The 13,355-nt window shown below is 43.5% G+C and overlaps 2 protein-coding genes across 2 annotated transcripts; one reads left to right on the forward strand and one right to left on the reverse strand.

The window, feature by feature from the left end:
• The first annotated feature begins 44 nt into the window (after window positions 1-44).
• On the forward strand, window positions 45-5,092 carry crtac1a (cartilage acidic protein 1a). The gene is made up of 14 exons (XM_086210109.1): window positions 45-192; window positions 775-980; window positions 1,108-1,304; window positions 1,406-1,542; window positions 1,639-1,795; window positions 1,873-2,007; window positions 2,110-2,246; window positions 2,342-2,478; window positions 2,989-3,071; window positions 3,248-3,348; window positions 3,434-3,602; window positions 4,232-4,377; window positions 4,701-4,740; window positions 4,842-5,092. The coding sequence occupies exons 2-14, from the start codon at window positions 784-786 to the stop codon at window positions 4,847-4,849; spliced, it is 1,644 nt and encodes a 547-aa protein (XP_086066235.1). The 5' UTR covers window positions 45-192; window positions 775-783; the 3' UTR covers window positions 4,850-5,092.
• Window positions 5,093-6,499: 1,407 nt separating this feature from the next.
• Window positions 6,500-10,857, reverse strand: golga7ba (golgin A7 family, member Ba). Its single transcript, XM_086210958.1, has 5 exons — window positions 10,779-10,857; window positions 9,656-9,781; window positions 8,211-8,363; window positions 7,612-7,713; window positions 6,500-7,508 (listed from the first exon to the last, which is right to left on the reverse strand). The coding sequence occupies exons 1-5, from the start codon at window positions 10,788-10,790 to the stop codon at window positions 7,425-7,427; spliced, it is 477 nt and encodes a 158-aa protein (XP_086067084.1). The 5' UTR covers window positions 10,791-10,857; the 3' UTR covers window positions 6,500-7,424.
• Between the last annotated feature and the right edge of the window lie 2,498 nt (window positions 10,858-13,355).

The following is a 13,355-nucleotide window of genomic DNA, read 5'->3' on the forward strand; positions in this document are numbered from 1 at the left end:
GGCTTCAGAAAAAAACTCATCGCTGATTGGTCAACATTCAACACGTTACACAAGCTGTTTCGTAAAATGTAGGAATTGAAGTTGTGTAAGGTGGCCGCTGCCAAAACATTTGATAACGGGTGAGATTATATATTCACAGTGGTGCTGCAAAATCATATCATTTGCATCGCTACTCGCTGACAGAGCTGTCAGGTAAGACCCTAATACAGTACAATGATGATATCCCTTAATCTGACTATCTCAGGATGAGCAGAGACGATGACGAGTCTTCATTCCGAGACAATGGTGTTTTAGTTGAGCTCTCATTGTACTTCATGTTTATATCTCTATGCTTGTTTTGAAGAGCTTCCTGTATCTTTTTCATTACTTTTTGATTTAAATTTTTTTTTTTTTAGTTTTCACTGTTCAAATAAATGTGTGTATTATTTATCTCAATATTGTCTAAATGAGGTTCCTCTAATGCAGGGCTCCCTAATGTAGGACCTTGGGGGCCAAATTTTGTTGTGGTAGTTAATCTAGTTGTCCATACTGTACAGAGATGTCTCATGTTATAGTATGACGTTAATAGTCAGCTAAAACATCCACGCTGAAATAAAATGGTATGAATTCCTGTAATTGCAAAATTTAATTTGCTTTAACGCAGAATACTTATATTGTGTTTAATATGTCATGAATAGACAGTATTTTAACAATATTAATTTGAAGCTGTGAACTTTGTCTTGTGTGCAGCTTTAAATGAAATACGTGACTGGGTAATAATCTGTGTGCCACCAGGTTTCAGCCATGTGGGGTTCAGGTCTGTTACTTCTCCTGGTCGGACTCTGGCGTCAGTCCCACTCCCAGAATGCCGACCCCATGCTGCAGGCAGTCACACAGACGATTCTTCCTCCTGACAGTTTGCACAATCCAACACAGCTCAATTATGGAATGGCAGTAACTGATGTGGATGGTGACGGCGCCCTGGACGTGGTGGTTGCAGGGTGAGTGGTTGACGGGGCTGCAGATGAATACAGTAACTTGTACCTTTGCTTAACTGTTCATTGTACTTTATTTGCTTTGTTACATTCACATATGTGAGTGAATCAAACCTATGATGCTGTCCCTTAGATACAACGGACCCAACCTGGTACTGAAGTACAACCAAACTTTGAATCGGCTGGTAAACATCGCTATTGATGATAGTAACTCTCCATACTACGCCCTGAGGGACGTAGCAGGGAACGCCATTGGAGTCGCTGCCTGTGATGTGGATGGGGATGGACGTGAGGAGATCTACTTCCTCAACACAAATAATGCCTTCTCTGGTAAACAGTGCATTCAAAAGATCTGTCCTCATAAATAGTATCCATTTAAGGCTGTTAAGTGATAGTTTGTCCTCTTGATTTTTTTATTTTTTTTTGTGCAGGACGTGCAACATACACAGACAAGCTCTTCAAGTTCCGCAATGGTCGCTTTGAGGATCTGCTTAGTGATGAGCTTAATGTGCGTCGTGGTGTTGCTAATCGCATGGCAGGACGTTCTGTGGCGTGTATTGACAGAAAGGTCAGTACACCCCTTTTGCTACTACTCCAATTTGATCCCTCACATCTAACCCTCTTTTTTTCTCCTGCTTCATTCGATAATCCCACTTGCCTGTAGGGAACAGGCCGTTACTCAGTCTACGTGGCCAACTATGCTAGTCGCAACATCGGTCCTCATGCTCTTTTAGAGATGGATGAGACTGCCAGTGATGTGAGCAAGGGCGTTATCGCTCTTTCTGACGTAGCTGCCATCGCTGGAGTCAACAAATTGACAGGTGAGACTGGAAAAATCAAGTGTAAAATGTTTTGGTGTTATTATGAGGAACTAAATCTTAGTTGGGTTGTTTCGAAGGTGGCCGTGGTGTTGTGGTTGGGCCAATCCTGAGCCAGACAAGGTCAGATGTGTTCTGTGACAATGAGGGTGGAGCCAATTTCTTGTTCAAGAACAATGGTGACGGGACTTTTGTTGATATGGCCCGTCAGGCCGGTAAGGATGAAAGAGGACAGGATCCTGGTTTTCCCAAATACAGAATGTTATTTATTTACCTCTGGCAGCTTAAGGGTTTAAACACTGTGTCAACACATTTAGGCGTGGAGGACCAGAACCACCATGGCAGAGGCGTAGCACTAGCTGACTTCAATGGTGATGGGCGGACAGACATCGTCTATGGCAACTGGAACGGCCCACACAGACTGTACTTGCAGGGCAGTGATTCTAAATTCCGGGTAAGGACAATGGTGGAAAAGATTACCTGTGTGGAAAATTAAAAAAATCTTGCAGGTGGCAAGGTTTTGACACAAGTGTGTGTTGTCCTGTATAGAATATCGCGACCAGAGAATTCGCAACCCCCTCCCCTATTCGTACAGTCATCGCTGCAGACTTGGACAATGACAGGGAGCTGGAGGTGTTTTTCAACAATATTGCCTACAGAGGCAATGCCCCTAACAGGTTGTTCAGGTAAGAGTTCAATGTTCAGATGAGCCCAAATTCAAATACAAATCATTGCATATCTCACACAAAAGCATGATTTTTTTTTTTTTTTTTCATTGCTGGTGCCTGGAGTGAGTGCAACTGCAGAGTTTGAGGGTCTGACTTTGATGTCTCTGGGCTCTGCCATGAAAGAGCCATTGAGATGACAGACAAGAGAGTGGATACCTTTGATGCTGCACATACAGGATGCAATGATCAAAGCAGTCTGGTATCTAAGATGGTAGCCTGACATAATTGCGGCACTTACTGGGATGACATGCAGAATGACAGAAATCAAAGAAAGAGATACTCAGGGAAGATGTACAATCCAACCCATGACCCTGCCCCTAGAACAACAAGCTCTACAGGGGTTGAAAGGCCTCGGCATGTAGGAGTAATGTCAGTAGTAAGCCAGGGATGTAAGTCAGAACCACAAGATTAATAAGCACGGCACTAGTTGAAGAAATAAGTGGAAAAATCGGGTGTGTATGTTTGCAGGGTGCTGAGAAGATCTGATGCAGACCCTTTAATCCAAGAGCTTAATGCGGGAGACGCTGCAGAGCCGCAAGGAAGAGGAACAGGTCAGGACAAAATACTTTCATCCGCCACATTCTCAGCTTTTAATCTTAAGCGAATATTTTGGCACCTCCGCTTCCTGTCTGTCGGGCTGATTTACAATGATGCAGCTGTCAGTGAAACGACCACAGTCAGGTTGTTATGTAGGTCAGAGAGAAAGCTCCCTGCTTGTGCTGAACAGGTGGCACAGTGACAGACTTGGATGGGGACGGACAGCTGGACCTGCTGCTGGCTCATGGAGAGAGCGCCCAGCAGCCGATCTCTGTGTTCAAGGTCACACAGGTGTGTAACAGCATGTGTGTGTGTTTGATCATAAAAAAATCAGGCTGTGACTGTCAGCAACTTAACCTGTCACCGTTGTTGTCAGGGCTCGTCCAATAACTGGCTTCGAGTCATCCCTCGCACCCAGTTTGGCTCTTTTGCCCGAGGTGCTAAGGTCACCGCGTTCACCAATCAGAGTGGAGCTCATACACGCATTATTGATGGAGGCTCGGGGTACCTTTGTGAGATGGAGCCCGTCGCCCACTTTGGTTTAGGTAACTCCATTGACACTTTAGGATGTTGGGGGAAGATGGGGCTCAAGTAAAAGATTGTGTGTATTAAAACAACTATACTCCCCAGTTATATTTGCACAGTCTGATTTAAAGTACTAGTTCAACATTATGGAACATTACTGACTTCCTCACCAGGTTAGTAAAACTAGCTCCTGGCTAGTTCATCAACATACACATAGAAAAGGTCTAGCATCTTGTACAATTAAAATAAAGTTCACTTATGAAAAACACATGGAACATGAGCCTGAACGCATAGTTTCCCCTTTGATCAGGTCCCATTTAGCTGACCCCCCCCCCCCCACACACACACACACACACACACACACACTCCATTCTTGATGACTTTATGCTACAATAAACTAAGCTAAGCTAAGTTAAGCTAGTCACCTCCTTGCTCCAGCTTCATATACTGGACACACTGTCACGAGAGCCGGTTTCATCTCTTCATATAGTAACCTGTAAGAAAGCAGATCATATATCTTCAAAATCCCTGACCTATTATATCATATTTCATGTCCCTTGTACTCACAAATTTGAAAAATGTTTCATATTTAAAGATTTATTCCCCTCTTGTGGGATGTTTAATGATTTCTTCTGGTCTTAATTCTCAGGAAACGATGTGGTGTCGGTACTGGAGGTCTCCTGGCCTGATGGCAGCTCCATCTCTCGCACCCTTCAGCCTGGCGAAATGAAGTCAGTGGTTGAAGTAGCCTATCCCACGGAGGGTCAACTGTCTTCGCTGTCCGGTGACACGGAGGTATACATGAGGACCCACAGCACTGAATTATGAACATTACTTCCAATCAGTGGCTCTTTGATATATTTATGTCTTTCAATGAAATCTAAATGAATTTAGAGACCAATAAGCTACACTGTCATGTTTACATTTGAACAGTTACACCTACCTTGAAAACGTTTCATGCACGTCTGTAAATATGTTGACACTCAAAATATTTGTTTCATTTTTTTTGTCATTTAACGAAGCTGCGGCCCCCCTTTCATTGACATACGTGCCTTGACATTGTTTTTGTGACAATAAATTACATCGAATTAAATAAACTCTTGTCTTCATTCTTCCAGTGTGGTAAAGGCTTTACTGTGAAGAATGGCCGCTGCGCAGGTAGGAAAAATATTTATAAGGTGCATAAACTGTTCAATATCATTTTTTGAAACTACGATTTTTTTTTTAATTAATTTTATTTTATGTTTATGTTTCTACAGGCATTTGAAGACAATGGCATGCAATGCAATACAAAAAAAAACCCGCCGTGGAAAACACATTAATGTGGTCAAGAATGTATTTGTCTATTTTCTGTTCTTATAAGACAGCTCTGTTGTTTTGTTGTTTTCTTTACTCTATGAGTAGTTTTACATTTTTATCATAGTTATTTTGTACTCTTCAACACTCACTGTCGAGTCTTCTTTTTTAACCCTGTCATGCTAATCTCCCTAAATAAACACCTTCAAATCAATATGCTGGGAGAGTCATCGTACGGTCTCTCTGTCTATTACTCGCATCAGCTGCAAAGACACACCGGGATATGAGCCTCCATGTTTATAGCAATAACATTTGTAGAAATATAACTTGAGACAACGTGATGCAGGTTCGTTAAACTGTCTGTTGGGAGAAAAGTCTAGGAGGTGTGGTGCACGTGTTGGCTCCGTCCTGCCTCTCCACTCCGGACTCCGTGTGGCTTTGGCCCTGTAGTTTCTCACACCCACCCCATGTTGTTCTGACCTGATGTTTTCCTCCTGTCTCTGTTCCCTCCACGCATTCCTTCTTGTTCTCCTGTCCTCTCCCTCCATCCCTTGCAGCGTCAGCTCCATTTTACGAAGGCGTCCGCTCCACTTGTGTCTCGGTGTTTGGAACCTCCAGTTTAAAGATGCTTTTACTTGTCACGGTTCTCTCTGCACTGGCAGATCTGAGAGGGATGTAGCCTTAAGTGCAGCGATGATACAGTAAGACAGCATCTGTCCAGCACGATATTACTGGATCAAGAATGGAGGTCCAGTGCTCTGCTGCACCAGCGTGTCCTAGTGTCTGGACATGTCACACATGCACGGTGAACCTGACATTTTTGTCCCCACAGGTTGTGAGAGGAGATGTATACTGGAAAACCTGTCATGGCTGTTACTGCTGTGTCGTACATGCAGACAAACATGCATGCAAACATGGGGGAAACTGGACTAATAAAATTAATAACATCTCTTAACCTGATGTCTTCATTGTTTGTAATGATTTAAAATAATTAATGCGATGGATTAAAGTCGCCATCATCGTGCCGATTTACCAGAAAATGTTTTAAATTAATATGAAATGAAATTATCACGGTAACATGAGGATTTTCTCAGAACCAGCTGTGTTGAAAATGATGAAAAAGATCATATATGTTAAGATTTATGCTGTATTTAATGAATATCGTCAGAGCCCACAGAACTGTTGGCACAAAAGCCAGTCAGAAACATTAGCACTCGAGCGAGTTGTTAAGCTGATCGAGTTGAACCCCTGATCAATTTGTGTCAAATATTCCATTTACTTTAAGATCGCTTGTTTTCAGCCAACTCCTGAGAGAAAATCCCCGGCAGCGTCACAACTAGCTGTTCGCCATGGTGCTGCCGGTTCTGCTATTTTGAGTTTTAGTCAGCGTGCGATCAGCTTATCAAAGCCTTTTGCTCTCGGAGCAGCTAGGACACCAACAGAGTCAAGCTACGGAAACGTCATATTCACATAACAGTCATTTCATCCATTTGCCTGCTACCGGGCCTGATTTCATTACCCTGCTAGTTGCATGCTGGGTAGCTGTTTATGTTTTTCAAAACCATACAGTGACAAGTCCAACTGACTTCTATAAAGGGATTGAATTTACAGAACCACAATAAAGAAAGATTCCTTCGGTGCAGCTGTGATGAAACAGTATTTATTCGACACCAGTCATAGTACTTCATTCCCATGAGTATCAAACAAAAAGCAGTACGAAAAGTTTGTTATGTCACCAAAATGAGTCACATTCATATTTGTGAGCTAGCTAGTTTTTGGCAATTGTTAGGGTTCTTTGGAAGGGTTGACAGATATAATTCAGGAAGACTTTTGGATCCAACTTTGTTGCTGTATTTCAAGCTCAATGTTTCTTTGCATAATCAAAATTTAGGAAGCGTTAGTCTTGTTTGTGAAACTGAAGTTAGTACTTAAGATTTTAGGCTTCAAGTGTGAAAAATGGAAGATCTTCTACACTATGTACACGGCAGAAAGTCATCTGTGAGATACTCTGCTCCAGTGCTTGTACGTCCCTCTTACATATACTAAAACCTGAAAACCCAAAGCTACACATTAAATAATTAAAAGTAAGAGTCTGGCGTGCCAGCTCAGTGGTAATGAGTGTAGTCCAGTTTCCTGGTTGGTTCAGTGTGGTCAGGGCTCAACTGTGAGGTATGAGGCTTGTGGTCTCTGCTCTTATATCAATAAGAACCATTTCCTCTCACCCACCAGACCACACATAGCTGAGGCAACTTTAAAAAAAGACAGGAGGGAAGGTAAGGGTACAATCACACAAAGTATTCTAGCAAGATGCACCCGTACATCACTGGATGTGTGCATGCGCACAGCTTTGTAACAATCAACCGAGGTGCATGTTTTAAGTGAGAGATAAAGCGTGTGATGGCAGGTCAGGGGCAACACGCCTTACTTAGGTAAAAGCTAGTGAGTCCCCTTGTGTGATGTAGCGTAGGGATGAAGTAGGGACAGGAGTTGTGCCGCTGTCCGGAGTTGAGCTCTTGGGTTGTGCAGGTTTGCTGGGAAGAACCCCGTCATCGAGCGGTGCTGCTGGACACAGAGCTGCTCCCTGAGCTGGAGCCACTGGAGCCCCGGTCTTCATAGATGGAAATCTCTATCTAGGAAAAGTAGTTAAGGACCAACAATTTCCCCCAGAAATAGCTTCAATTCAACAGAAAAGATCTCTCTGTACGTGTACCTACAAAGAATGAGTAAGGATACGACACGCATTCCCCTCTCGATGGGATCTGTGATGAGCAGACCTCTGGGAGCATAGATCTTCTCATTCTGGTCCTGAATGTACTTGGCTATCTTCTTCAATACCTGACAGGGACAAATAAAGGCAAGGTTTATCTCCACGCTGGATTTTTTGAGTCACGACTTCAAACAAATTGTGTATTTTACCTTTAAAGTACTCATAAATAGATGTCCTGAGCTCAAAAAGATGTTTTTTTTCTCTCTCTATCGTCACCTCTTTGTGACTGCACAATGCAGAAAGAGCCAGCCATGTATATTTAGCTAAAAGCTAACGGTGCATTGTCAAGCGTTGTACTCAGTAATCTGCAAACACTTGAATTTGAGCTGACAACGAACAAATTATAACCGTTCCAGTTCTGCTCTCAGCCACGTTAAAAGTGGTTGTGGATTACTGAGCATACGGCCGGATTAAGAAGATGAACACTGGAGTCACAAAGCAGTGATGCATCAGTGAAAAAAACATTTCCGTCAGTTCAAGACACTGGCATTTGAAAGGCAAAATATACTTTTTTGAGGTGAAGTATATCGTTAAGTACACTCAGGGGTTCGATCACCAGTCTGACCTTCTCATAGCGCGTCTCCATGCAGAGGAAGATCAGATATGCAGTAGCACAGGCCAGACAGCCCTCCAGGTAGGACTGGCCTCCGATCTTCTCTGCCTCTGCGTAGTAATTGTTCAGCGTCTTAACTGTGTCCTCAAAAAGGGTCCGCTCAATCTGCACACGCAGGACAGAATCATGGATACGATGTAAACCCAACCTTAAACTAACTTCATCTTTAAATTTGCTTGAGTGTAGAGTGTTTCAGGTTGCTGACAAGCTTAGCGCCACTGTAAACATAATTGCTAACGTGAATGTAGAAAGGCGGGGTTAGCTGGCATCCAGGCTCTGAGGCTCGGCCGCCCAGCCCCCAGCTGTAGACTCACTAGACGCTGTGGTGGGACTTTTGAATAAACAACAGCAGCCAGAAATGTGGGCCAGAGCGAAACATTACATAAGGGCCCTCCTGAATGAGCTTTTCACCCGCGTCTGCTTGTCTGACTGTTGGCAGGATTACGCAAAACTACCAGGATGAGTTTTGCAGAGCGTAGCGGACGGGTGTAGCGCGGGCTGAGGGAGAACCCTCAGAAAAATGGTAGATATGAATTACAAAGCAAAACAAAAACTACATTAAATTTGTTTTTCTTTGATCAACATCGGCCTTGGCAGAGATACATGCTCTGTGGAAGGTTTTTCCTGATGTTGGCATGTGAAGCTCTCTGTCAGGGTTTCTACATATATCATATATTTATTATATGTATGTATGATATTATTACATTCTAAATATGTTTGCTGCTCTTCAAGACCTTTTCAAAAATAATTGTTTTTAAAAAACATATTTTTCTCATTCAGACATCGGAGGTTTTACGTAGGAATACGGTTGTTAGAGTGAGTTGGGTGCATCTACATTGACTACAGTTAAGGGTCAATACACAGTAAAAACATTATGACTTCATCCAAAATCAAGACTTTTACTCATTTTGAAAAAAAATAAAGAAAAGACAAATCAGTGAAATTAGATCAGATGTTGGTGGCAATTACAACTTTAAAAATTCTGTGACAGACTGGCAACCCTTCCAGGGTGAATCCCGCTTCTCGCCCATGTCAGCTGGGATGGACTCCAGCCCCCCTCCTCCTCCTCCTCCTCCTCCCCCGACCCTTAACGGATAAGCAGTATAGAAAATGGACGGGTGGATGGATGGATGGATGGATGGATGGATGGATGGATTATTTCTAGTCCTGTGTATTAAGTGTTGCTTTGCTAGATTAAATGTCTTTGCACGACATAAAAGCATGATAGCATCATGTCATACCAGGTGATACAAATATAATTGAAACGAGCGGCTCCCGTGGGTGACTGCAGGAAGATTTATGTGACATGACGCTGTAGGGACAACACTGTCTGGGTAATGTGAGATTATGTAATGTGGGAATGAAAGGACAACCTAGAAGGAAACACATCTCCTCACCCTGCTCTCCAGCTCAGAGGGGAACTTAGTCTGGAACTTGCATGTGGTTCCCTCACTGTAGTCTCTCTGGATGAAGACTTTGTTGGCCAGAGACGCACTGTGCCTCAACTCCTGCAGGTTGTGGAACTAAGGAGGACATACACAGACACATTTAATGAGTATTATTATCACAGTATCTTTGTAATGAGACCCTAGAGAGACATGGCCCTCCCCCTCTCTGTTCACCTGCTCAATACTAATGTGTGCAAACAGAAGCTGACGATTCAATCTTTGGAGGTGTAGGATGATGGAGGACGAGCAGACAGGAGGTGATCAATCAGCTCTTGCCTGGTGGATGCTGGAGCAAAGCCCAGCACTGGACACACTATCCTGTCTACACACGTCCATTTCCTCTCTCTGGTCTGACGGGGAGTCAAACTTGTTTCATGACAGCTCATAACAGATCGATGATCAGGTAGAACAAGATGCTGCTGACCGATAACAGGGCCTTGACCAAATTACAGTACGGGTCCTCCTCCTCATCAAAAAGGTTTGTTATATGCCCAAAAGTTAGATTTCTTTTCCACCATCACCATTATTTATATTATTGTTTGGTTTGGTTTTGCAATGTTGCAAAATTGCAATGGAGGGAGCAGTGAGGAAGGTCAGACTGGTGGGGCTTCTGTCCATGGTGCTGAACGCATTTGTTCAGCGTGTGTGTGTCTGTGTGTGTGCATGTAGTGTAGTGTAGTGTACGGTGAGCTGTCAGCGGATTAACAAGACGTTTAAACAAACAAACAAAAAACAGACACAGATCTGCTTTCATCAAACCATTCGGACTGTGCGGTGAATACCAAGCCCCCCTGTTTCTCTTCCCATCGAGCTCAGCTGAACTCCACATTTCCATTTCAGACGTTCACCAGAGAACAATCGCCTGGTCGGGAGCCGGGAGATAATGTAGGACACGGTCGTCCTGCTCCGTCCGTCCGTCCGAGCGCCGCTCGTCTAACGCCCGGTGTGAACTAAACCAGCGGCGGGTTCATTCACATGACAGTGACGTTATTCCTGCTGGTGTTTGAGACCCGGGACAACAACAGCAGGACATGTGCTCACGGATATTAAACGGATGTAACGCAGGTCTTACCTCTGTCGCCATGTTGCCATCCGTGGCTGAAGGGACGAGTCCCTGCGTGCGCTGAAATCGCTTTAGTGGGACACAGGGATTGGAGGAGGAGGGGAGGGGTCGCCGGGCGGGGCCAATACTACCCCAGCGTAGCTACTCCACCGCCTCCATGAGAGCTTTAATTAAAACCAAATGACCAGCTCTTAATACGGGGGATAAAGGACGACATTTGTCTTCCAGCCACAGCCAAAGATATTAAAACAAACGTTAAAAATACATTTTATAGTCATAAATCATAATCCAGAAAAAAGAAGGAAAAATAAGTTTTCTTAAGGAGTCAGTGTATCTGACAAATAAACATAGCACAAAAGGTAAGGAAATCTGTGTTTGGTAGATGATTTCTCTGTAATAACAGTGCTTCTTGGCAATAAATCTTATACCGTTAGAAAACCTGTTCATCTCCCCTTTTAAATGGTGCCACATTTGTAAGGAACATGCATTTGAGAGCAGAGCTGAGGTGTGGTGTGAGCTGTGGGTTGCGCCCATGGAAAATTTGACAAATCTTCTCTGCCAATGCCAAACAGCTTATTTTGCGCTTCAGTGGCAATTCCAGATCTCCGCTGTCTGGGACCGAACTGTATCCTACAAGATGGCAACGCTCGCTCCCACAGAGCGAGGTTCATAAGAGACTATCTCCAGAATTTGGGAGTGGAGATGATGGAATGGCCTGCCAGCAGTCCTGACCTCAACACCACTGAACACTAGTGGGGTCAGCTTGGGCGTGCTGTTTGTGTCAGAGTGACCAGCGCAACCACACTGTTGAAGAATGATGCCATCCCACAGCAGTGTGTGACCAGGCTGGAGACCAGCATGAGGAGAGTTAGTTGTGGTCGACCGATATGAGGTTTTCCAGTGGCCGACGCCGATGCACAGGATGCTGATGTCTTTGTGGGAGGCATCATCGGATGAAATACGGTTTAATGATGATAACACAAATAAGAAATGAAATTGCAGACCTTAAAAGAACATTTATTAAATAAATGTTGACACAGGTAAGAACTGAGTATAACTAAAATTCTGTAAATTAATAAACCCTTCATGTCAGAGTGCACAGTAGCACCTGCTCAGCAACACCTTTGTTTCTCCTCTAACAAAAAATTATGTTTATTAAAAATATTTTTGATAAATTCCTATATTTTTTACTCTAACAGAAATATATTTAAAAAATAAAATGTGTGCAGTATTTTTTTTATTGATTAGATGCACCCTACTTATTATTTTCTGTCAGGTAACATCTAGCAGCACCCGGCCTCGTCTGCTTCTGGAATGAAGAACTGTGAAATGGACACTGATGAGGCAGTCTGCAGACGTCATCAATCATCATCAGTGCACGCCATTAACTGAGAATGCCCATTAATCTGCAAAACAACCATATTCTGCTACCTCTCGTTAAAAATCTTCTCTACCTTTCAGTTCATTTTGTTCTCTAACGGGGCCACAAAACACTGAAGCCATCCGATCATGTCATTACTCTCCCCCACCACCACCACCTTTTGACTAGCGAAGTGTATCAAACTTATATCCAGAGAAGTCCAGATCAAGCACGACGCTCACATCGTGAGGGTTTTTTTTTTTCAAAGCTGCAGGAGAGGTTAGCGGTTGAACCCGGCAAGAGAACAGATAAATATGAGTACTGTGTACTGTTTCCTACAACAGGAACTTCATTGTTCCGGTCCTGCGTGTGCAATAGCAGGTTTGTAATGTTGTTAGTAACACCCGTATTTATTTGCGTTTCATTTCTCGGACACGTCAAACTAGTCTCCTTTCATGGCAGCCATTTGAGATGTCAAAGCAGACACAAACACAGACGTCGTTGATCAAATTAATCGGGCTGATAGCTGTTCGGCTGCAGGGACTTGATTTATGTGATTAATCACACCTGCGTTTACCTTGCAGCGTCAAAATGGCCGTCATGAAAAGGTCAGCAGCCCTTCAGCTGAATACTTGGTGTGAATATGTTTCTGGGTAGATGTGACGTACAGTGGATTTATGAGCGTTAAAGTGTGAGCTGTGACAGGCCACCTTCTGACGTTTATATTCATCAAACTAAGTTTTGGAATCACCAAATACTAAGCGACAGATGTATACGTCTTCTAGCTTTGGATGGCCGGTTCCGGTGCTGCATGGACACCTGGGTAACGAGCACGAGGCAGAGCATTCTGTCACAAGACGCCTGGAAGGCTACGAGCCAGTCAGAGGCAGAGTAGAGCGCTTCTGGCAAGAAAGCAGGCAGGAAAAAAATAAGGTGACGTTAGATTGATGGATCTGACTTCAACCTCTGGCTGTGGGACGCGTTCTTGTGATCGGCTGCAGCTAATTACCAATAAAAAAAATTAAACCAACAAACAAAAAAACACCCATTCATGAATCGGTTCACGTCAGGAGTATCTGAAACGCACGCACACAAATGCACAAGCTAAAAAAAAAACACAATAAATTTCAGGAGATTATAAACGTCACAACACACACAGTGTGTGCATCAGGAATACATTTACCCTTTAATCTGTGTGGATTCTACATGTATATAGAACTAGAAAT

Source organism: Aulostomus chinensis, chromosome 8 (assembly GCF_037954235.1).
Source record: "Aulostomus chinensis isolate RoL2024-O1b breed Wild chromosome 8, RoL_Achi_v1.0, whole genome shotgun sequence".
Classification (NCBI taxonomy): Eukaryota; Metazoa; Chordata; class Actinopteri; order Syngnathiformes; family Aulostomidae; genus Aulostomus; species Aulostomus chinensis.